General features: G+C 44.9%; 1 protein-coding gene across 1 annotated transcript in view; it reads right to left on the bottom strand.

The window, feature by feature from the left end:
• The window catches only part of BRF1 (BRF1 general transcription factor IIIB subunit), a 358,870-nt gene that overhangs the window by 65,633 nt on the left and 267,177 nt on the right, over positions 1-26,060 (bottom strand). The window contains exons 12-15 of the mRNA XM_075330967.1: positions 21,457-21,521; positions 19,672-19,753; positions 19,502-19,557; positions 5,220-5,461 (exon numbers count right to left, since the gene is read on the bottom strand). Of these exons, the coding sequence (XP_075187082.1) occupies positions 5,220-5,461; positions 19,502-19,557; positions 19,672-19,753; positions 21,457-21,521 (445 nt within the window). The remainder of the gene's footprint in view (positions 1-5,219; positions 5,462-19,501; positions 19,558-19,671; positions 19,754-21,456; positions 21,522-26,060) is intronic.

Raw genomic sequence — 26,060 nt, 5'->3', positions numbered from 1 at the left:
GAGTTGCATGGTAATTGTTATATAGGGAGGTGCGCGCAAAGCCTAATTTAGGCTACGTTCCTACAATAATAATAATTCTATAATTCTGCAGCACAAATGAGTATTGGGGGGGGGGTGTGTGCAGATTTTCTGCAGAATTTTTGCATTATCTAAATAAAGTCACTTGTGTTTTCTTTTTCCCCTTGACTTTTATTGCGTCTTTGGCGCTGCAGTTGTGTTTTGTCTCTTTTTGGTAGGTCACGTTTTATATGGATCTGCTTTATCTTTGATACTTCCCGGTATTTAGCTTTGACAAAACGTCATTGATACAGTCATGCGCAGTTCACGTGCGTTTTTAGTGAATTTCCGCAGTTGAAATATACTAGATTTTGTTTACCTGGGGATTTTCCGCATCTACTACAAGTCGATGGGGACAGTCGGCACATAAAATTCAGCGTATCCATAAGAGAAATTTACACGATGTGGATTTCAAACATAAACCGCAGGTCAATTTATGCAGAGTAAAAAAAACCCAAAACATTTCTATAAATCCCATCCACTTTATGTAAGATAATGGCATTTTCCTGAAGCATCTTCCTATAGCAAAAACTATGCGTGAATGCTGGTGTCTAGAAGATGTGTGCACCCTTAACCCCTTCAGCCCCCAGCCTGTTTTCACCTTAAAGACCCGGCCATTTTTTGCAATTTTGACCAGTGTCACTTTATGAGGTTATAACTCTGGAACGCTTCAACAGATCGGACGTTGTTTTTTTAATGACATATTGTACTTCATGTCAGTGGTAAATTTAGGCCGATATTTTTTGCGTTTATTTGTGAAAATTTTGGAAATTTGGCGAAAATTTTGAAAATTTCGCAATTTACAAAATTTGAAATTTTATGCCCATAAATCTGAGAGATATGTCACACAAAATAGTTACTAAATAACATTTCCCACATGTCTACATTACACCAGCGCAATTTTCGAAACAATTTTTTTTTCCGTTAGGAAGTTAGAAGGGGTCAAAGTTCATCAGCAATTTCTCATTTTTCCAACAAAATGTACAAAAAAAAAATTTTTTTTTAGGTACTACATCACATTTGGAGTGATTTGAGAAACCTAGGTGACAGAAAATACCCAAAAGTGACCCCATTCTAAAATCTGCACCCCTCACTCTGCTCAAAACCACATCCAAGAAGTTTATCAACCCTTTAAAAGCTGCACAGCAACCAAAGCAATGTAGAAGGAAAAAATGAAAAGTTTACTTTTTTTTTTTTTTTACACAAAAATGTTACTTTAGCCATAATATTTAGCATTTTCACAAGGGTATCAGGAAAAATGCACCATAAAATTAATTGTGCAATTTCTCCTGAGTACACCGATATCTCATATGTGGTGGAAATCAATTGTTTGGGCGCACTGCAAGGCTCGGAAGGGAAGGAGCATCATTTGATTTTTGAAAGCAAAATTGTCTGGAATCATTAGCGCATGCAATATTGCGTTTGAAGACCCCCTGAGGTGCCTAAACAATGGAGCTCCCCACAAGTGACCCCATTTTGGAAACTAGACCCCCTCATGGAATTTATCTAGATGTTTAGTGAGCACTTTGAACTCCTGGAGGCTTCACAAAAGTTTATATTGTTAAGCCGTGAAAATATTTTTTTGTCTTACCACGAAATTGTAATTTCAACCAGGCAGCTTTTTTTTCACAAGGGTATCAGGAAAAAATGCACCATAAAATGTATTGTGCAATTTCTACTGAGTAAACAGATAGCCTCATATGTGGTGGAAATAAATTGTTTGGGTGCATGGCGGGGATCAGAAGAGAAGAAGCGCCATTTCACAGCAAAATTGGTTGGAATTATTAGCGGATGCCATGTTGCGTTTGGAGTCCCCCTGAGGTGCCTAAACAATGGAGCTCACTCACAGGTGACCCCATTTTGGAAACTAGACGTGAGAGCGATGCATGAGAGCGTTGCATGAATCTCGCATCGCATGACCTGGCACAGCCGCACACTCCTGTCTGGAAGAGAACGACCCTGCGAGATGATGCATGCAAAGGGGGGGGGACTAAATGGGATGGAAAAAAAGATGAAGGATGGGAGAGTGTGCGGCGGATGGAGGCGCGGCGGAAGATGGGAGAGGGCGCGGCGGAAGATGGGAGAGGGCGCGGCGGAAGATGGGAGAGGGCGCGGCGGAAGATGGGAGAGGGCGTGGCGGAAGATGGGAGAGGGCGTGGCGGAAGATGGGAGAGGGCGCGGCGGAAGATGGGAGAGGGCGCGGCGGAAGATGGGAGAGGGCGCGGCAGAAGATGGGAGAGGGCGCGGCAGAAGATGGGAGAGGGCGCGGCGGAAGATGGGAAAGGGCGCGGCGGAAGATGGGAAAGGGCGCGGCGGAAGATGGGAGAGGGCGCGGCGGAAGATGGGAGAGGGCGCGTCGGAAGTTGGGAGAGGGCGCGGCGGAAGATGGGAGAGGGCGCGGCGGAAGATGGGAGAGGGCGCGGCGGAAGATGGGAGAGGGCGCGGCAGAAGATGGGAGAGGGCGCGGCAGAAGATGGGAGAGGGCGCGGCAGAAGATGGGAGAGGGCGCGGCAGAAGATGGGAGAGGGCGCGGCAGAAGATGGGAGAGGGCGCGGCAGAAGATGGGAGAGGGCGCGGCAGAAGATGGGAGAGGGCGCGGCAGAAGATGGGAGAGGGCGCGGCAGAAGATGGGAGAGGGCGCGGCAGAAGATGGGAGAGGGCGCGGCAGAAGATGGGAGAGGGCGCGGCAGAAGATGGGAGAGGGCGCGGCAGAAGATGGGAGAGGGCGTGGCGGATGGGAGAGGGCAAGGCGGATGGGAGAGGGCGAGGCGGATGGGGGAGGTTGAGGTGGATGATGGGAGATGGCATGGTGAATAGAGGAGCGGTGGAGGATGGGGGAGGGATGGCAGCAAATCAGGGTGAGAGGTGGTGGAGGGGGCAGCAGATCAGGGAGGGTGAGAGGGGGTGGGGGTGAGGGGGTGGAGGGGGCAGCAAATCGTGGAGGGGGGTAGCAAATCGTGGAGGGTGGAGGGGGCAGCAAATCGGGGAGGGTGGAGGAGGCAGCAGATCGGGGAGGATGAGAGAGGGTGGAGGGGGCAGCAGATCGGGAGGGTGAGAGGTGGGGGAGGGGGCAGCAGATCAAGGAGGGTGAGAGAGGGGGCAGCAGATCAGGGAGGAGGCAGCGGCTGATGGGGGAGGGCGGGCAGCAGATCATGGAGGGTGAGAGAGGGGGCAGCAGATCAGGGAGGGGGCAGCGGCTGATGGGGGAGGGCGGGCAGCAGATCAAGGAGGGTGAGAGATGGGAGGGTGAGAGATGTGAGAGAGGGGGCAGCAGATTGGGGAGGGTGAGAGATGGGAGAGAGCGGGCAGCAGATCGGGGAAGGTGAGAGATGGGAGAGCAGGCAGCAGATCGAGGAGGGTGAGAGATGGTGGAGGGGGCAGTAGATGAGGATGGGAGAGAGCGGGCAGCAGTTCATGGAGGGGGCAGTGGCTGATGGGGGAGAGCGGTGGCAGATGGAGGCGGCTGCAGCAGATAGAGGAGATTGACAGATCGGGGGCAGGGGTGGCCGATTGGGGGCGCAGGTGCTTACCAGGGCACTTGTAGGGATCGCTCTCCCGGGTGAAGCAGCGATCACCCAGCTCCAGCCAATGATCAGTACTATAGCTGCACTGATCATGGCTGGATTTCAATGTTTCATCCATTTTCAATGGCTGTGATTGGCTGAGCGGCGTTCATCAGCCAATCACAGCCTCCATAGGCCCGGGAAGGAGGCACCATCCCTCCTGATGTCAGGCAGCGGTCCCCTCCTTCCCGAATCTAAGGTTTGTGTGAACCGATCGCACTCACCGGGGCTCCAGGGCCGCAATTTTGCCATGACGTACTGGGTTTAAGGGGTTAAAGTGGACCTGTCAGTTAATTTTCTAGTGCAATACTAATGTTATCTATAAATAGGGCTTAAGGAAACCTTTCAGGATCAGTAAGTTTTATTGGTTTACCTTATCCTGTTATCTTGTTGAAAACTCCGTAAAATTCAGTGTGACTTAGTAGCTCGTCAAGCACATGTAAATACAAACTTCACATGCCCTATCCCCCCCCCCTTCACACCCCCACACACCTCTCAGAGCTGGCAGGAATCTGAACGGAGTTTGCGCTGCCCCCACCCTTATTCTCTCCCACATCTCAGCAGTGATAGTGAATGCACTTTGGAGTTGGGTATGGGGAGCAGTGAATACGCAAATTGAATTTACATACTCATGGCTAGCGTGCAGAAGACAGTGAATTCTACAGAGCTTACAGCAAAATAACAGGATAAGGTAGAGCAATAAAACTTACTGATCCTAAAAGGTGATCTTGAGACCAATTTAAAAGATAAAATTAGTATTGCACTACAAATCACCTGACAGTTTCCCTTTAAGAAGTTTCTATCAAATCCTGTCAGCAGGTGACGTTATTGGAAGATGGGATCAGATGGATCTATTTTTCACTCAACATGTCATATAACATTATATCAACAAGCTTTATGCAAAGACAGAGCTCCACTTTCAATTGCCACGTGAATACACAGATGACTGCAGATCTCTTCATAGCTTTATTACTGCTCAGACTACAAAGGTGAACTCAATGAAGGGTCACTCAAGTAAATACATCAGAGTACTGGGAAAAAAATATTCTTGCAGATCCATAGGTTCACTACAGATACAACAGTATCCTGCAATAGCCTGACACAGAAGAAGAAATGTTGATCCCCAGATTATGAAGGCAATCAGTGATGTGTAATTACAATTCGGTAATTTTCAGCAATCTTCTACCTCCCTGCACAATGCAGTATCCGGTCTCCACCATATCACTCCATGATCAATGAGATGAACGTACTTTGCACAGCCCAGCGTCTCCAGCGCGGGGCATTTCTACATCACTAGACATCTCTGCCTGTCATTTCCAGTAGGAAAGATCGCCCTTTCATGCAGTTCAGCATGATAACGCTGCAGCATGTTATGTGTCATGTCAATGAAGTGGAAGGCAAGCAGATCAGAAAGGAAAGATAACACAAACAGTGCGAGGGGATAAGGTGTTTCCACGTGACGGAAGACACATGTGTGCAGGGTTTGGCAGTGCATGCATAACACAAGTCTCCTGCTAAAAAGCACAAGACCAAGAGAAAATAAAGGCTCCTTGTGTGGCCTGTAAACATCGGCTATATGCTGAGATGAGGCGGACTTACCTTTTGTTTGTGCTGCTGATGGTACTGGGCAGGCTCCTGTTGGCTGAGGCTTTCCTGCGGGCCACTTTGGTCTCGGTGACGGTTTCCTCGTGTTTGGGGGTGCTGCCACCTTTGCTGTTAAGGTCCCTCAAAACATCGTAGTTAATTTTACTGGAGATTTTCTTTTGTTCTAACATCTTCTCTATGGCTTCTCCGGCTGTGCTGGCCTGAATGGGGGCTCGGCGTTTCGTAGACTTTTTTGGCTATAAGTAAAAAAAAAAAAAAAAAAAAAAAAAAAAATAAAAAATGTTAAAAAGGGGTACTTGTACCTTTATGGCACATTCATGCTTATAAGATCTGCATCTATATAGAGACTGGGGCCCCACTGCACACGTCTGTCAGTGGAGATGTCGTCAGATTTCCCATACAAATGAATGGAATTGCCAAACACCTCTTCACTCACAGCGGAGTATATCAGGGCCTGGTGAAATCCAGGCTACTATAAATTTATAACAAGTCCCGTGGACAAGATGGAAATACGCCTGTATATACATATATTTACAGGGTTATTCTGTTCACATTAGTCCAGTTTTTTAGATAGGGAACTACCCGAGTGTTTGCAAAAATATGTACATCTTTTGGGACAGGGTGTATTACTACTTCTAGAATCAGAGTTATAGGACCACTTATGGATCCTATAACTATGGTATCCATTAGGATCCATTGAAAAGAGATCAATACTTTCTACAGACATCAATGGACAAATCTGATTTCCCGACACAAAACACTAATACAGAGACACCGGACCACAGATGCTTAAACACTTGGCATGAGCCGGGACCAACAGATCAATCACGTTTGCCCTGTGACTGAAGTAATTTATGCTACAGATGGCTTTAATGTATTAGCCAATTTAACATGTTCTGCATATGCCAGCCCTGATAAATTGTGATAAATCCGCGGCAGACGGCCCAGCAATAGGAGGAGGGTGCAGATCAGAAAAAAATAAAGTCCTTGCATAAATGTGACGGCAAACTGCTGCAAGTGTCAGCCCTAAATATAGCGGGGAGAAACATGGACCTAACAAATACGGATACTTCTGTGACAACATATATGGTACCTCCTTGCTGGAAAAACAAAATATTGTGAGCCTCTCCTTAGCCTGAAATGTTTTTAAAGAAGGAAAAACATAAAAAATAAAATTATTATTGGGTTCACGACATTGTGTCACGACCTGTCATGGAAGCATCATGGCCGGCTGACAATCCAGTGGCAGCGAGTGTTTGAAAATCCAAGAGATTGGCAGCACATGTTATCGGGCAGTACCCAGTTTCTGCAGCAGTGGACTCTATGATCCTGGTAAATTGTCAGTTCTTCCTCTCAGTTGCCATCCTCTGACTTCCTTTATAAACCTCACCCTGGGGTGGTTTATAGTTGTTCTTGGCTGTGATCTGCAGCGGCTGTCTCGTCTTGTTGTTCCAGAGACTACTCCTAAGATGTGTTTGACTTTTGCTATCTACCTTGACTCAGATGTTAGTATTTGTGTTTCCCCTGTAGGGTTTCCTTTTGTCTCCCTTAGCGTTCGTGGTATTGACAAGGGCTGATACTCGCCATCCTTAAGGCCCCGATCAGGTTTTGCCTAGGTTGAAGTATTCCTGCTCGACAATAGGTGTGGAACCTGTATAGGTTTGGTGAGGGCAGTGAGGTTGAGCTGTATGTTGTTGTCAGAGGTCACCACTTCCCCTTTTTCCCTAGCGATAGGGCATTCCTTTCCCCTTCCTTTTGCATTGTACCATACGGCCGGTATAGCATCTATCCCCAGCTGTGACACATTGGCCCACTGATCGATGGCGTCTTATCACAATGTCACTTGACAACTCATGCCTTATAACAATTACCAGCTGACAACTGAGACCTTAAGAAACGCTAGCACGAAAAGCAAGATCCAAAAAAAAAATCATATGTTGTAAATTGAGCACTGCTAATATTTCCAGAGTTGTTGAGGAGGACTTAAAACTCACAGACCACCACAAAGACATGTTGAAAATTTGGGACTCGATACACCAAATCAATTGCTGACAACTAAAAGATCTCCAAAGAACAAATACTCCTTTTGGGTTATCACCAACAAAGCAGCACCAGAATGCCCAAATGATAGAATACAAGCGCTATATATATATGTGCTCTACCACTATGTGCATTATACACACCTCCCATCACGTACACATTATACCAGCTTGCTATATTGGGACTGGTTCTTCAGACATGGAACGTCAATAGATCAATATAATGTTGCAAAAAATATCACCTTCGATAGGGCAGGGGGGGGGGGAGGAGGCACAGAAAAAAAAGCGCAGTATTGATTTGACGCTGGTTCTTTGCTCACACTGTTTCAATTGGAGAAATGTCATACTTTATAACCATCGAAAACACCTTTGGAACAGCTATAAATGTCACGAGCAGACCCCCGGGATCATAAAGATTAAAAATGTCACTGCATAAAAATATGAACACAGCTTCATACAATATGTGAATGTGATAGAAACAAACCATGAGACATATATACGGCCAGCCAAAATGTGCATTATTACAAATGACTGTTGGAAACGAATCTTTTTTTTTTCATTCAAAGAGAATCTATCAATTGCAACAAGCATGGCTAGTTTCACACTTGCGTTGAACGTCATCCGTTGCATTGCGTTGTGTGACGGATGCAACAGATGTGTTGCATTTAGTGGCACAACGGATGCAACGGATCGTACTAAACAACGGAATCTTCTTTTTTTTTTTTCTTTACAGTTTTACCAGCAGCAGACTATTGTGAACGATCAGCTGATCTCTAACAGCAGCCGGTCGTCGGGTGATCAGCTGATCGCTAACAGCAGCCGGTCGCCGGGTGATCAGCTGATCGTTCGGCTGCCGAGAATGTGTGCGGGGGGCGAAGTGCGGGGTGGGTGGAGCCGAGCGGGGCCATGGCGCTGAGGATGTCAGTGCTGCGGGGACTGCATGGCTGGGGACAGGTGTGTGTGTGTGTGTGTGTGTGTGTGTGTGTGTGTGTGTGTGTGTGTGTGTGTGTGTGCGCGCGCGCATGCGGGAGGGGGCGGAGCCGAGCGGGGAAGTGTCGGGCTCCCTGCACACGTAGCCAGGGTAAACATCGGGTAACTAAGCAAAGCACTTTGCTTGGTTACCCGATATTTACCTTGGTTACCAGCGTACACCACTTAGCGCTGGCTCCTTGCACCCGTAGCCAGAGTAAATATTGGGTAACTAGGCAAAGCGCATTGCTTAGTAACCCGATGTTTACCCTGGTTACGTGTGCAGGGAGCCAGAGAGAGCATGCGCAGCGAAATCCTACGGATTGCGCTGCTCAAAAAAACGTAACATGCTACGTTCCTTCCGCCCAGTGGAAGCAACGCAGCGTCGCCTAGCAGAAGCAACGCAGGTCCATCACTCGCAATCCGTCGTCCATACAAGTCTATGGGAAACAGCGGATTCCGCTGTTTTCCAAAACGGCGGATTGCAACTGAAGGAAAGTATGTGTATCCATCTCCAAGATCCCAATGTGCAGTAGGTATAATAATATTAGCAAATACCTCCAAATAGAAATGTAGTATAGTTCTCCTGATATAGCCATGTCTCTTACCTCATGTACAGGGCATTACTGTAGCCTAGGTATCCATGGTTACAACCACTAAAATAATGATAATTGCTAATGGTCGTAATCATGGCTAATGCAATGCCCTGCAAATGAGGTAAGAGATAACTAATCAGGAGAACTATACTACATTTCTAATTGGAGGCATTTTCTAATATTATTACTATGCCTACTACATACTAAGATTGCATCTTGAAGATGGGAATACTGCTTTAAGCCCCCCCACACAGACTAATGTCTGCAGACCCCACCAATATCAACAGGCTCGGCTGACAGCCTAACGTATATGAGGGGTCCTGGACATTTGGTTTTTCAGAGAGATGATTATGGTCAGACACGTTCGATTTTGGGATGCTGATCCTTTCGTCCTCCCAGACATAACTGGCAACGACTCTCTCAGGAAGAACACAGCCGACCCCGGTTGAGCGAGCGCTCCTGTGTATGGCAGAGCTGGCGAAACGACAGGCATCTCATGTGTACAGTTGGACTAACTGTGTAACTTCCTCCAATAGCTGGTAATAGATATAGTTTTCATTGCATGGATATCACAATGTAGCAGAGCTGAGTTTGTCACATGGCGTCTTCTGATATCTGTAAATCAGCAGAGCCATGAAGGATATATTACGAGGCGGCTCAGCGAACACTGGTACAGCGCTAGTAATGGCAGCATTACCTACAGATCTCAGTGTGTCTAGACTTCTCGGGATCTGGCACACAACTGAATAAAACATTTTGTTTCTCTGGCCGCCTGTACTGCAGTTTGAGATTTACAATTATAAGTGTTATTTATCTTCCTCGTTGTTTATTGCAATTATTTCGACTCAGCAAAATTATATTAGGTCCAAATAATTTATGGTCCAGAATCAAGTGCTTTAATTGAGCTGAATGGAAAGAGGCAGACAAAGAAAACAGACTGAGCTGAAAGGATATACAACGGCGGGTGGAGGAAAATATTACCTCTATGTTTACAGCAACTCATAGGAATGTATGGGGACCATGAACTCGTCCTTTAACTCACTCCATACAGACTAAGCAGGTCCTCATCATACAAAGAGCAGGAAATTCTGCCCGTGATGAGAGACTTGGGGTACAGATATTAGTGGGTATTACACAGTCCTCCTGCCTATAGATGACAATGTACCTGCACTCCTATACGGCATCCCATAATGAGGTCACACAGATCTCCCAGGCATATGTGTAGGTGACCTTTATCCTTATTGTATGCTTATCTAGGGTTGGGCTCTTCCCCTGGGATAAGCATAGCATTATTTTTTCTTTCCTTTCTGCAGTATTCTTTTAATTAATATTTCCTGTTTAGTGTATACAGCACATATCCATAACTAAGTGTTTCCATGGTAACGGAATACAAACCTTTAGTCTGATCTCGACTGCAGAATCAGACTACACAGACTTTGTAGTCTGTTACCATGGAAACAAGTCTCTATAGGATCTGTAGACATAAAACAGATTATTTTAAGTTGTTTTCAAAGTTGACACATTTTTCATTTTAGAAATATCCGATCAGAAAAAAATAAAAATAATAGATGGACCTGCCCTTTAAGTAGCATTTCCATCACACTATTGTTATCAGGACTCTTCCATTATGGGTGGTTACAAAATGCTACCCACCCACAGCCACAGTGATACAGAGAGTAAAGAATAGTAGGGTCTGTACAACAATAAATGAGATCATCTAAAAAAGTAAACAGCCTGCAGCGATCAAAACTGAGGCACAGTGTCATGTCCAAGGGCCTGAAGTCCAGCGCCCTCGCATCACTTCATTATTTCCCATGATTGCTCCCACTCCCCCCGTGCGTCCTGACCTCTTCTCTCTTTGAAGTCTCTCTTGTCCTTTAGGTCAGTCATTCCAATTCATGATCTTCAAAGCCGAGCGGAGAAACTAAGCTGTCTGCAAGAAAGGGGCTTATGGCTTTGAAGAGGATGAATTTGATACAACACACCGCGTTTGTTTTCCTTGATGGAAACATTGTTAGATTTAAGTCTCTAGAGGCCACGATGGAAAGTGCCCATTAGGGGAGTACAAAATGTGGAGTGCACCTCGATTTCCGAGGTACTGTACATACAATGTTAGTATAATGCACTACTACTAATTAGTAGCTACTGGCCAAATGAATGGATTCTGATACTGTTACACGGTCACATTTCTGATATATCCACAGGATAGCCTTCACCTCCGACCTTTTACTCCGCGCTTGGTCATCTCTCCCAACAGGTCTGATTTAGTATATACAGGACCTGTATTCTTCATGTAATAAAGCAAGCTTTATTTACCTATAATTCTGTGTTGTTCCTCTGTTATTCCTCCTGTATATTTATGAATGAATGAATGAATGAATGAATGAATGAATGAATGGACAATTTATAAAAAATAAAATTTATGAATGAATGAACAACTATGTTTTACTATGCCTCTTGTCAAAGGGGCGTGTCTGTCCCTACACATTCAAATATAAATAGCCCTGATTGGCTAGTGTCAGTCTGTAGTAAAACACCCCTCCCAACTAGTAACACCCAGATGTCACTTTACGATTTATGTCTAGGAGGAATAATAGAGGAACAGCACAATGGCGAGTTATGAGAAAAGATCCTCTGACATTATAACTACATGAAAACTACAAGTATATACTAAAATGAGCAGATTGGAGAGCTTACCTGTCCCCTTGATGTTAGCACCTGCTACCACTAATAATCCTGACAACCCACTCCGATACCCAGGGAACGTTGTGGGTAGTCAGATTTTTATTCCCTAATGGTCACTTCTGGAGAAATGCAGTATTGCATGATGTCTATGTAAAGGGATTCTGTTACCAGGTTTTTGCCATTTCATTAGAGCACACAGCATAATATAGGAAGAGAGACCCTGTCCAATAATGTATCACTTAGTTTAGCGAGTACAGCAATTGTGACACAGTTATATTAGAAGTAGCAGAGCTCAGAAAGCTGCCCCCCCCTTAGTTTTCTACATGCATTGTCTATTGAGAGTGAGCTGCTTATCAGAGGAGGGGGTGTTGTTGGACAAGGGCTCTCATGCGCTGTAGTCCAAGCAGTGATACTCTCCTGGTGATAAACCCTTTATATTGTGTGGAAAGAACAGCACACAGCCTAATAAGTGACGCATTCCTTAATTCAGGGTTTTAACCCCCTACATCATGCTGTTCTCAGATTACATAGCCAAAACCTGCTCACACATTCTCTTTAAACAAATAGGCAGTTAAATTATAAATACATGGTGGTGACAAATCTTGATCTTCAGCAGCTCTTTGCAAAGCCTCCCTTTATATTCTATACTGTAGATGGTTAAAGAATGGCCTAATTGGACAACAGCTTTAAAGAGAGCATTAACGTGAGCATGAGAAGGTGAGCAGATTAATATACAGCTCTGTGGTTTAAAGATTCAGTGTCACGTACACACTTCTCAGCATGTGACGAGGGTGTGTCTGCAAGAGTTAACTTATCCCCTCACACCCAATCCAGCACTCAACCTCTGCTACCGGCTATAAAGTGAGCATAAATCACATCCCCAATACAGACGACACAACACGCTGCCACCAATCATCAAGTCAAAATTATATGCCACTGTCTGTAAATCAAAAAAATGGCCGCACACTTTCTGAAATGCTGTGGATTCTTTAACGCATACAAGTATCAAACTTATTAACTCCTTCACCCCCGGCCACTAAAACACCCTAATGACCAGGCCGATCCGATCTTGGCCAAAATAATCCCTGACAGACCCATGTTGAGTATTCGGAGATCCAGAAATTTACGCGACCATCTTGTTGCCAGCCACTATGAGGGAGTCGCTCAGCCTTCCCCGTTTGGCTCTATGACCGCTCGTACTGGCTGTGCACCTTGTGGCCGATGTGTAGCCTGTCCAAATGTGGACAGGTCTAATTCTTTCTCCGACTCCATGGGGGAACACACTTTTTCCATAAAAAAACACATCACCTGTACTACGACGGCGGTGGTCTACTATGCCACCTGCCCCTGCCCCAAAATTTACGTTGGTTTGACGATTAGGCAATTTAAGGTGCGCATTCGTGAGCACGTAAATGGGATTATTGCAGCAGCAGATTGCCAAGATATTTCATCTTTAAAAACCATCCCACGTCACTTTAGACAATATCATCAGTCCAATCCAGCGTTGTTACGGGTCAGGGGTATCGATCACCTTGATTCCAACATCTGTGGCGGCAAGATCAGTCAGAGACTGGCCAGGATGGAGGCCAGATGGATTTGGACTCTCAAAACTCTTTATCCCATGGGTTTAAATGAAAACATCTCTTATTCCTCATTTTTGTGATGGTCGTGGTTTCTTTCTCTGAGGGGGTTTCCTCCTTTGTGTTTTTATAATACATTAATATATGTTCTTTTTATGATTTTATTAGGCGTCCTCCTTTCCTTTTGCCGGATTTGTCCTGCATGTGATGTTGGATTATCCATATGTTCGGCCGGACCATTTTGAGGAATCATCAATTCAATACCGTCAGACTGATCAAGAATTTTTACTATAGGATAATGTTTGGTTATATGTACTTTTGCCCTTATATACACAATGTCCATTTTATTACCTTGGTGTCCGGTGTATGTTGGTGCGTTTACATGTTTGCATGACCGGCGCACACACGTGTGTGTGACTGCGCTCGTTGTAGGTTGTGTAGGTGTTTGTACACACACCTGTATGTGCACGTATGTGTCTAGGTGGCTAGGGCCAACATACAGACGTGATTATATGTGTGTGAATTTTATATTGGCACACTAGCATTAGCTCATATTGAGTGCATGTTATGTGCATGGCCTGTGCGCACACGTGCATGTGCACATACCCGCACGTATATATGATGGGTGTATGTGTGAGTATGTGGTTGAATGTGGTCCTTGGGTCACATGTCTCTGCATGCATGTGTGTGTGTGTGTGTGTGTGTGTGCATGTGTGTGTGCATGTGCGTGTATGACTTTGTGTGTGGTGTATACATGAACAGTGCATATGCACGTGTGCGTGAGGTAGTGTGAGAGTGTGTGTGTGTGTGTGTGTGTGTGTGTATGCGTGTTGGTGTGTGCACATGTGTCAGTGCGTTGGTGGGCTGTGGGTGCATACATATGCACTCACATGCTATCATTGTTTGGCACCTGGTAGTGGTATTCCAATGTTTGGTGTATTAACCGTTATTCTATCACATATCTTATATTTTGATATGAGGTACGGCTTATGCTATGACCTTTAAATAATGCCGAATACTTATGCATGATATAGTATTTATGTGACTACATTCATATTCATTTGTATATTCACTCCTTGTGTGGGTAACTATGGTATATCCCATGGTATTATATTGTGGACATATATTGTCCTTATCCTCTAATATCCTATTGCTCCGGCCGTGAGAGATGTGTTCATGCGTGCCATGGGCGCCGGGACGTGGTTGCGGCGCCGCACCGTATCACCCTGCGTGACGTCCGCTCTCGTGACTGCCATGTGATGCGCACACATGGTAGTCATGTGACCGGAAGTGTCAGGCGGGGAGCGGTGCGGCGCGCGTTAAGCGTCCCTGGTTGCCCTGGACAGCGCGCGCAACTTGGAGACGCCAATTCTTCCATCCACTCTGATTGGCAGACGCCCCCTTTATAACTCCCACTTCCCCTCACTTTGCCACGCCCCCTGACGAAGGCTTCACAGCCGAAACGGCCGTTGGGTTGGACGCAGGCTCTTTTGGTCTCCACACTTTCCAGGTAAAACTGCATCTGCCATTGTCTCCCTCATCATTGGCGGCTGGGGTCCCTTCCATAATCCTCCACCAACCCTGTGCAACCCTGTTTGTTATCTATTACCTTAACATATACTCTATGTGATTGCCATGGTCTTCTGAGGAGGTTGTTTTGGTTTATGACCCATTCGTATTTTAGTGTATTTCATGCAGTTTCCTTGGTGGACTATTAATTATCTGACTGCATACATAGGTACACCGGTTTACATGTAACCGCTACCACTATTAGCAATCATTATTTATGGTTTGTCAGCAGTCCGCTAAAGATCATTGCCTATGTCCACACTTGTTTGTGCCGCCCTGCACCTATTTACCAATAAAGTTTTTTCACTTTGTACCCTGGACTCTGGTCGTAATTTCTCGTTTGCATTTTTTGCAATTCTGACCAGTGTCACTTTGACAGGTTATAACTCTGGAACGCTTTAACGGATCCTGGCGATTCTGAGATTGTTTTTTCGTGACATATTGTACTTCATGTCAGTGGTAAATTTAGGCCAATATTTTTTGCGTTTATTTGTGAAAATTTAGGAAATTTTGCGAACATTTTGAAAATTTCGCAATTTTCAAACTTTGAATTATGCCCATAAATCTGAGATATGTCACACAAAATAGTTACTAAATAACATTTCCCACTTGTCTACTTTACACCAGCGCAATTTTTGAATCAAAATTTTTTTTCGTTAGGAAGTTAGAAGGGGTCAAAGTTCATCAGCAATTTCTCATTTTTCCAACAAAATTTACAAAATAATTTTTTAGGGACCACATCACATTTGAAGTGACTTTGAGAGGCCGAGGTCACAGAAAATACCCAAAAGTGACCCCATTCTAAAAACTGCACCCCTCTCACTGCTCAAAACCACATCCAAAAAGTTTATTAACCCTTTAGGTACTTCACAGGAACCAAAGCAATGTGGAAGGAAAAAATGAAAATTTTTACTTTTTAACACAATGTTACTTTAGCCATAAAATTTTCATTTTCACAAGGGAGAAAAGAGAAAGTGCACCCTACATTTTACTGTGCATTTTCTCCTGAGTACGCAGATACCTCATATGTGGTGGAAATCAAATGTTTGGGCATACGGCAGGGCTCGGAAGGCAAGGAGCGCCATTTGAATTTTTGAGTGCAAAATTAGCTGCACTCATTAGCGGACGCCATGTCGGGTTTGAAGACCGCCTGTGGTGCCTAAACAATGGAGCTCCCCCACAAGTGACCCCATTTTGGAAACTAGAGTCCTCAAATAATTTTTCTAGATGTTTGGTGAGCACTTTGAACACCTGGGGGCTTCACAAAAGTTTATAATGTTGAACCGTGAAAAGAAAAAAACATTTTTTTTACCACAAAACTGTTGCTTCAACTAGATAGCCTTTTTTTCACAAGGGTATCAGGAAAAAATGCACCATGAAATTTATAGTGCATTTTTTCCTGAGTACGACAATACCTCATATGTGATGGAAAGTAATTGTTTGGGCGCATGGCGGGGCTCAGAAGAGAAAAAGTACCATTTGACAGCAAAATTGGTTGGAATCTTTAGCGGACGCCATGTCACGTTTGGAGACCCCCTATGGTGCCTAAACAGTGGAGCTCCCCCACAAGTGACCCAATTTTGGAAACTAGACCCCTCAAGGAATTTATCTAGATGTTTAGCGAGCCCCAAGGAGCTCCACAGAAGTTCATAATGTTGAGCCATGAATACACATTTTTTTTTTTCACCACAAACCTGTTACTTGAACCATGTAGCTTTTTTTCACAAGGGTATCAGGAAAAAATGCACCATAAAACGTATTGTGCAATTTCTCCTGAGTGCGCAGATACCTCACATGTGGTGGAAAGTAATTGTTTGGGCGCATGGCGGGGCTCAGAAGAGAAGGAGCACCATTTGACAGCAAAATTGGTTGGAATCATTAGCGGACGCCATGTCACGTTTGGAGACCCCCTATGGTGCCTAAACAGTGGAACTCCCCCACAAATAACCCCATTTTGGAACTAGACCCCTCAAGGAATTTATCTAGATGTTTGGTGAGCCCCTTGTACCCCCATCAGCTGCACAGAAGTTGATAACGTTGAACCGTGAAAATTTTTTTTTTTTTTTACCACAAAATTTTTGCATCAATCAGGTAGCTTTTTTTTTTTTTTACAACGGTATCAGGAAAAAATGCACCATAAAACGTATTGTGCAATTTTTCCTGAGTACGCAGATACTTCATATGTGGTGGAAATCAATTGTTTGGGCACATGGCGGGACTCAGAAGAGAAGGAACGCCATTTGACTTTTCATACGCACAGACGCGGTGCACTGATCGGCCGCTGCAGGATGCACGATCGGATGAAATACAAAAAGCGTCAAGGATATGGAAAAAAAAAAAAACAGTCACGCCAAAAATTGAGCAGGGATGCCGATCCGTTATGTACATCCCTGATCAGCGCTCGGGACGCACGGACGGATGCGATACAAAAAGCGTCAGGGATACGGAAAAAAAAGTCACGCCAAAAATTGACCATGGATGCAGATACGTTATGTGCATCCCTGATCAGTGCTCTGCGGGACGCACGGACGGATGCGATACAAAAAGTGTCGGGGATACGAGAAAAAAAAAAGTCCAGCCGAACTCTGACCACGGATGCAGATACGTTATCTGCATCCCTGATTAGCGCTCGGTGGGACGCACGGACGGATGAGGTGTAAAAATGGACATGAGATACAGAAAGAAAAAAAAAAAAAAAAAGTTATACTCACAGTACCCAGAGGATTAGCAGGAGGATCACTGACCAGAAGAACTGCAGGAGGAACAGAAGGCAAGCGAAATGGACAGCTCTGCAGAATACCCAGGAAGGACCCAGCGATGGAGGCAGATGTGATCGTGCCAGTGAAGACCTCGGACGACCCGGTGAAGACAGGTAAGATGACGTCGGGGGGAGAGCAGAGGGGGAGGGGGAGAGCAAAGGGGGAGTTGGATACCGGAGAAGGAGCTGCAGAAGCAGAATAGAGATCATGGGGGAGGCAGGCAGATCGTGGGGGGAGCAGATCGGGATGTCGGGGGGCAGATCGGGGCTGGGGGGGGCAGATCACAGGGGGGCACGGGCAGGGGCCATCACGGGAGCGCGCAGGGGGCGTCACGGGAGCGCTCACGGGCTGCAAGGTGAGCAGAGTACTCACAGTACTCATGTGGAGCAGGAGCAGTGACATCAGCGGCGCCAGCGTGGTACCACAAGTACCAGCCAGTCCACGCTGCAGACATGTTGGGGGAGGGCTTCCCAGACCAGCACAGGCCTGGGGAGGGTGGCCACCTGCAGATCAGACCGCCCCACTGCACACTGATTGGAGCGATTGCGTGTCATAGCACGATCGCTCTAATCAGTGCTGCAGGGGCTGGGGGCGACATGTTTGAGGTCCACCTATGATATGCTGTAGCTGCTACAGCATCTCATAGCAGGATCTCACAGTATCGCACTAATTCAGGCATTACTTTTGCCGAAATTAGTGCGAACGATGTGGTTGGCGGTTCAGATTTGAACAGCCAATCACATCGATCGTCGATGGGGGGGTGGCGATGCCACCCCCCCTGGGGTCAAGCAATGGTCCCCTGCTGTAAGAAAAAGCAGGGGACATCATTTGAAAGCCGTTGCTATGGCCACGGCAATCAAATGAACTTTAGGCAGTAAAGTTAGGTCCGTGCATGACGCGTCCTACGTCATGAACACTAGCCGGCATTGAGGTCCTGCGCAGGCGCACTCTGATCTGCCCTGCTCAGGGCAAATCAAAGTATTGCGCATGCATGAGCAGTCGTTAACCTTTCCTCGCGCCTGCGCATTTCAGTACCTTTATCTGCCCTCAGCAGATGTGTGGATGATGTAGACATGTCATCCACACTGAGCTGGGAAGGAGGAGGATGGAGATCGCAGCAGAGAGGATGCACCGGACAGGAGAGCAGCAACGCCCAACAGATTGGAAAGCGCCGCCCCCCCCCAAGGTGATTATAAAAATGTTTTTTACGTTCTACAGCGCAGCCTGGGCTCTTATATACAGTATTCTGGAATGCTGTATATAAGATCTTAGTGGTGGTGGCCGCAGCTTATAGCCGCCAAATCTGGTGACCGGTTCCCTTTAAAATTGCTGTGTTCTAATTGGGCAAGTACCTTGTATATATCTTGTACCTCCACCACTTCTCTCTATACAATAAATGGGAAATATTCTGACCGGTTACCAACCATTTGCTAACCCTTGAAAGCTCAAAGTCCATGTTTGACACCTCCAGGTAAAGCCCCTTTGTTCAGCAATACTGATAAATCCAGTTTGTCCTTTTGTCACTAAATGTAACTGTACTGCCGTTTATAGAGCTTCCCGACAATTATGTATTTCCTTCACATTTATTATACCTTGTATTTTATTCCTTTAAATCTCTGTTTATTCTTTGCTTAGGATTGGTCCTTTAGAATGAATGATATGGGAACGATTGTCAATCATTGAGTCATTCCACCCACTAGACGTCTAAGCCTACAAAGAACATTGGTTTCAATCTATAACTTATCCTGACTTAATTTACACAAAAATATGTAAATTTGTCAAGTTCCTCCTGCTCAACCCCAGGGTGACCGCATTTTCATTGCGACAGGTTCCCTTTAAACAAAAGGAGCACACGACACGAGACACGAGTGCGCTCTGAATATCCCATTTCGTCACTGATCCGTGGCGTGTACGTACACTACGTGTGTGGTATGTTTCCGTCTGGACTTCGGTTTATAGTACTATTATCTTGTTACAGTCTGAACAATTGAAATTATAAATAAGCAAAGTGCAGATCACAGAATGAGAAGGAAATAACTAGTCTATCCCACACACGGCCGCACACACATCAGGGGTTACCTTCTGTTCCTTATATATACCCAGTTCCTTTTCTTTTGCAATTCTCTCTTCCTTTTCTGAAAGATGGAGATGCGAGACGTTAACAAAACATGAATGATGTGTTCTGCATCCTGTCACTGTTACTGACACACCGAGACAGGAGAGAGTGAATGCACAATCAAGGTGCTTACCCTTTTGTTCCCGCAGGTAGTCCGCGTTCTCCTTCATCCACAGCTCTGTCTTGATTTCAGCTTCTTTCTCATTCAGAATATACTAAAGGGGAGAAGAGGGGGAAAACACCGGGGTGAGCTCAGGCCTAGAGGGGAGGAACTCAGGGCTGCAACCGGCTCAATTTCCTTTATAAAAAAAAAAATAGCTGGTTCAGATGTGCTTCAAAAATGGCTAAAAAAAAAGGCCAGTGCATGGGTTCCTCTGTGTGCCCAACTAGGACATCTTTTTATGAATGTTTTGTGAGCTCTGTGCCTATGGAGTGTGCCCTCACACCGGCTCGGATACTCTACTGCCAGCGCTCTGTTTGTCAGACCAAGTAATAAGACAGATTTGATAATGTGGTTGAAGGGGAAGCTTTTCTCCTAGCGGAAACTGACACACCATGCCAGCGAGGAGACTTTAAGCCACAATGCTCCTCTTGGAAATATGCAAATTGTCTCTTCAGGGAGGAAGAAGACAAACTCTAGTGCCAGTTATTGGAGGTAGCAATCAAAAAAGTGAAAAGTGACGCTCCAATGAGTCTTGTCGTATGACTTAGGATTTATGCTAGATCAGAACCTCAGTTTGCAGACACGGTGGTTGTCCCTCGACAGTCCAAAGTATGAGATCTGATCTGGCTGTATGAAAGGCTAAGACAGGGTTTAAAGGGGAAGCTTGCGGAGACTGACACACCATTCCAGCTTGCCAGTGAGGAGACGTTAAGCCCCTTTAGACCACTTCATAGCCTTTCATATAACCAGATCATATCTCATACTTTGCACTGACGAGGGACAATCATCCCAAAACACTGTCTGCAAATTGAGTTTCTGATCTGGCATAACTCCTACGTCATATGACAAGGCTAGTTAAAGGGTCACTTCTGACTTTTAGGATTGCTCTCTCTAATAGGTGGCACCAGAGTTCATCCTCTTCCTCCCTGAAGAGATAGTTTGCATAATGGGGTTGGTAGCACCCGATTATCAATGTATTCTTACATGTCCAGGAGGAATAACGGAGTAACAAAACAATGGCAGACTAAAAATTATGCTCCAGTATTGTTGTTTCCCAGAGAAAATTTACTAATAGCAATTTGCCAGAAGAGCAGAGAGTCCTCTGTAATGTGGGGGACCTTACAATGCTTATTTATACAAGTCACTTACTGTGCCCACTAAAGATTTTGTCAATGAAGGACTACAAGAACAAGATTTGAAAGCATTGAGGTCCATTAATTTTAAATGGACAGCTTACTCACATTTGGGAATGTTGGGATCCCTGAACCCAAAATCAGTGGGGTCCCAACAGTCTGACCCCCAAGTGATCATACATTTATCCTGTGTACAGGTGACATATATGGTTTATGGAATAACCCTTTTAAGTTGACCACAAAAGGTGAATGTGTCTAATTCTGGAGGAATACATCCCTCATGCTTATATTTCTGCCAGCTAGGACTTTCCCAATGTCACTCTGATACTCCCGGACGGACGTACCTGTTGCCCGGTCAGGATCTTGTATATTGTATATTTTTCAGGTGGTCAGATATGCCCGCAGTATATGCATACCACTTTCTGGGGGCATTTCCTTTTTTACTGCTCACTAACAATGTAATATTCGTCACATAGATCACTAGGAGCGCTTCCAGCAGTGCGCTCGCTAATAACTCCATTCATTTCTCGACACAACAAACTGAGCAATAATATACACTGGAAAACAGACTTGATTAAACACATTTATATCGCTTGACATAAAAGGAGAAATCGGGTCTCACCCTGTCTATTTCATTGTCGTCAATCCCATTAAGGTCCAGCTCTCCATCTTCTGCATTGTCGCCGGCTGAAATGTAAGAAGCATCTCAGTATTACAAAGAGAGCATCCACTTCAAGATTCCTTGTCAACTAACCGCACAGAACATAAGAGAAATCCCACCATATAAGAATATAAAATTATACCACATATGCAAACTGAACTTCATTTTCTCTTCCTACTAAAAACACATGCACGCTCATCCAAACTGAACGTACATGTGTGTGAGAAGGTTGGCAGAGGTACGACGGGCTGCTGATAAGTCTTTGTGATAACGAATGTTTCATCACATGAAAGCCTTGTGTGTCTAATATATGTTTTCAAAATTTTGTGTTTGTTGCTTATGGCAACAGTGTTCTACGCACGCAGGAAAACAACATCGGAGTCTAATGCGATATTTACAGCAACTGAGAGCAGAGGAGGGATAAAATTTTTGTTTCCGCAAGGAAAGTCCGTGAAGGATATTCATGGTGATATGTCGCAGACATTGGGGGATCAATGCCCTTCATATTCCACAGTTAAGAACTTGGTTGCCAAATTTAAAACGGGCCATTTCAGCACCAACAATAAGGAACATCCTGGACGACCGAGAGTGGTTGTTGTTCCGGAGATCGTCGATGCTGTGCACAACCTCATATTGGAGAATCGATGAATTTCAGCTAAAGCTATAGCAGACATCATGGGGATTTCCCATCAACGTGTTTGTGTCATTATCCATGAACATTTGGACATGAGGAAGGGATCTGCAAAGTGGGTCCCCAAATGTTTGACAACAGATCAAAGAAGCATGCGAGTGAAAACTTCCCGATCCATTTGTTAGCGTTTCCGGACTGATAAATACTTCCTGGAGTGACTGGTCACTATGGATGAGACCTGGATTTATTTGTATGAGCCTGAAAACAAGGAGCAGTCAAAAGAGCGGAGGCACAGTGGTTCTCATCCAAAGAAGTTCAGGGTGCAAAAATCAGCCACTAATGTGATGGTGTCTGTGTTCTGGGATAAGGAGGGCGTGCTGCCAGTGGACTACCTTCAAAAGGGTTCCACCATCAATGCAAGGTATTACATTGAACTTTTGGACCAATTGAAGGCAGCTCTGAAGGACAAAAGGTGCGACAAGCTGTCTAAAGGAATCTTCTTCCTGCAACACAACGCCTCTTGTCACATTGCACAAGCGACGACAGAAAAACTGGCAGAGCTGGGCTTCCAGCTGGTTGACCACCCACCTTACTCATCAGATCTAGCTCCTTCTGACTATTATCTGTTACCAAACCTGAAGAAAAAACTCAAGGGTACCAAATTTCACACCATTTCTTATGCCATGGCTGCTACGGATGCCTGGTTTGAGACAGTGTCAAAATCCTTCTTTTTGCTAGGCTTACAGAACTTGGAATACCGATGTAAGAAGTTTGTTGACATCGGTGGAGAGTATGTGGAATAAATGTAAAGTTTCATCATCCTATCTCATTTCTTTTTGAATAAAGCCAAAGACTTATCAGCAGCCCCTCGTAGCGATGATACACATAATTTACCTAATTTGATGCCACCCAGTGATCACCTTAATACAGGCGGATGCAAAATGCAACTTACAGACTGCAGATAGAGCATTAGATGCTACAGAAGAGTTGAATTATGGAGTCGCTATGTAAGCAACTCATGAAAAATTACAACTAAGGGGTGAAAGTCCCAATTTTTGTTTTCTATATGAGGAACAAGCAGTAATATTGAGACATTGATTTTTGCATAAATTTACAACATAATATTCATTTTAAAAGTGCCACATTTCCAGCAGGCACGTCGTCTAAAGCAGATTTAGTGCCTTTCTGTGCTGTATACTGCGGGCCCTGCAGTGGATGAAACGCGTGCGACTTCGTCCAAAACACAGTAATTAAGAGTGTACCATGAAGCATTCAGTCTGGCCAGCAATTACTAGAAGTACTTCCGACTAATTAATTTGTTGCTACTTCCAGCTTTCTGGCCGGAGAATAGAGAGAGCATGAATTATTGAAAGACCTCAGACATTTCCAGCAGTGGCAGAAAAAAAAACACAACAGATGTTCTCTACGATGATGAGATCACAACACACGAGATGAGATCACTTGTGTCTCACCACAGACGGCTCTCATCTGGGAAGAAGATCAAATTCATTTAGTGCTACTTATAAAAATGTATCAGATTCATATATATGTCAATGAGAATCCGGAAGGATCGTCAGTCATTAAAGGGGAATGGTCGCTTGATTCATGATGGCGGCCAGAGAGTTTCAGAGAAAATACAGTTACAACATCTAGAGGACTATCGGCAGAGAGGAGACTAGTCCTCACCATCGCACGGCTCCGGGTAAGGGACAGGTTTATTGCTATGGGACAAACCCTTCTATCACCATTATTGAAATCCCTGCTCAGGAATACAATCTTTCTCCGCACGGTGCAGGCTGCAGAATGATTTAATTGAGGATTAATCAGTGATCTCACGGCGATGACCGCGCTCAGAAAAAAAAGACAGATCAAACTTGAGCTCTTCTGTGCTGATTTATGAACACAGACCACATCAAAGGTGAGGTGAACTTTGATGTGGTCAAAAATGAGCTGAGAAATACAAATAAAAGAGGTTATCAATGGGGATGATCGAATACCTCAAATATTCGGCTATGCCCAGATTCGACGAATAGGTCGCTGCTATTCGACTATTTGCGAATATTCGATGTACAATGCAAGTCTATGGGGAACCCGAATAGTTGCCGAATAGCAACTATTCGGGCTTCCCATAGACTTACATCGCGCATCGAATATTCGCATAGCGGCGTCCTATTCGTCGAATATTCGCGAATCCGAATATTTGTGATATTCAATCATCCCTCCTCCATACTCTGGAACGCTCTACCCCAGCATATCAGACTCTCCCCTACCGTGGAAAGCTTCAAGAGGAACCTCAAGACCCACCTCTTCCAACAACCTACAATAGCCCTCAGCCCAGTACACCACTGCGCAACCAGCTCTGTCCTCACCTCCTGTACCATCACCCATTCCCTGTAGACTGTGAGCCCTCGCGGGCAGGGTCCTCTCCTCCTGTACCAGTCTGTTTTGTACGGTTTATGATTGTTGTACGTATACCCTGTTTCACTTGTAAAGCGCCATGGGATAAATGGCGCTATAATAATAAATAATAATAATAATCCCTATAAACTCCATTATAAACTCCACGTCAACAAGAGCTCTTTGATAGATTCTCAGTTAGCTCATTCTGCAGCTAGCACAGACCTGGAAAGTAGAAAACAAACCATGCAACATTATTTGGATTTTGTTTTCCAGTCCACAATACATGAATTGAAGTAGAAATAATTGTCCCCAAAGGTGTATCTTTTACATTGCAGATTCTACCTTTATTTGCCCCCAAGTAACTTGGTAATCAGCAAAAATCTTCAATTTCCTCCTAAACACAATGCAGAAAGCAATAAGTATAATTCAGCAGCTTCCTGGGACCTGGTATAAATGAAATGTTTATTTGTGGAAAGCTTTATAGTACGGTACATCACTGAGATATAGGACGTGTGTCCAGGACAAGCTATTTCCGATGCACTGGTTGGCAGAAATGCAGCTTTATGGACGGCCGCCGAGCTACAGAATGAAAGACGCCCTCTCTACAGTTCAACATAAACTGTAATGCAAAGCGTTATAGACACATGCAATTATCCAGTTCGCCCCCAACCTCAATATGCATAGAAGCTGTATTTGCATTTCTCAAATATTATTTCACTTTTCTGAGCTAATACAAAAATGTCTTGCAACCATTGCCCTGATCAAATAGTCATAAGTTCCAGAACCACTGGGACTGAGGAGATCAGAACCACTGGGACTGAGGAGATCCAGAACCACTGGGACTGAGGAGATTAGAACCACTGGGACTAAGGAGATCAGAACCACTGGGACTAAGGAGATCAGAACCACTGGGACTGAGGAGATCAGAACCACTGGGACTGAGGAGATCAGAACCACTGGGACTGAGGAGATCAGAACCACTGGGACTGAGGAGATCAGAACCACTGGGACTGAGGAGATCAGAACCACTGGGACTGAGGAGATCAGAACCACTGGGACTGAGGAGATCAGAACCACTGGGACTGAGGAGATCAGAACCACTGGGACTGAGGAGATCAGAACCACTGGGACTGAGGAGATCAGAACCACTGGGACTGAGGAGATCAGAACCACTGGGACTGAGGAGATCAGAACCACTGGGACTGAGGAGATCAGAACCACTGGGACTGAGATCAGAATCTTCCTGTTCAGTAGTGATGGCATCTGGACTGCATTACACCTATGATGAAACATCCAATTAATGTTATGACTTGAGGATCCATGTCAGCAAAATATGTAGGCACAATCTGTACAATTAATGGAACTATAGGCCCATGAAAAAGCTAATGCGAAACGTGTGATGTGGCTGGTCTTATACCCTACTACCCAACTCTGATAATTACTATTTGTGTAGTCAATTTATCAAATACTTCATGTTTATTTACATTTTTTTCCTTCCTAAGGAGATAGAATTTTCTTAGTATGTCAGGTGTCT

This window comes from Anomaloglossus baeobatrachus, chromosome 12 (assembly GCF_048569485.1).
Source record: "Anomaloglossus baeobatrachus isolate aAnoBae1 chromosome 12, aAnoBae1.hap1, whole genome shotgun sequence".
Taxonomy (NCBI): Eukaryota; Metazoa; Chordata; class Amphibia; order Anura; family Aromobatidae; genus Anomaloglossus; species Anomaloglossus baeobatrachus.
The sequence above is the reverse complement of the archived record's forward strand: the minus strand, read 5'-3'. Positions and strand labels throughout refer to the sequence as shown.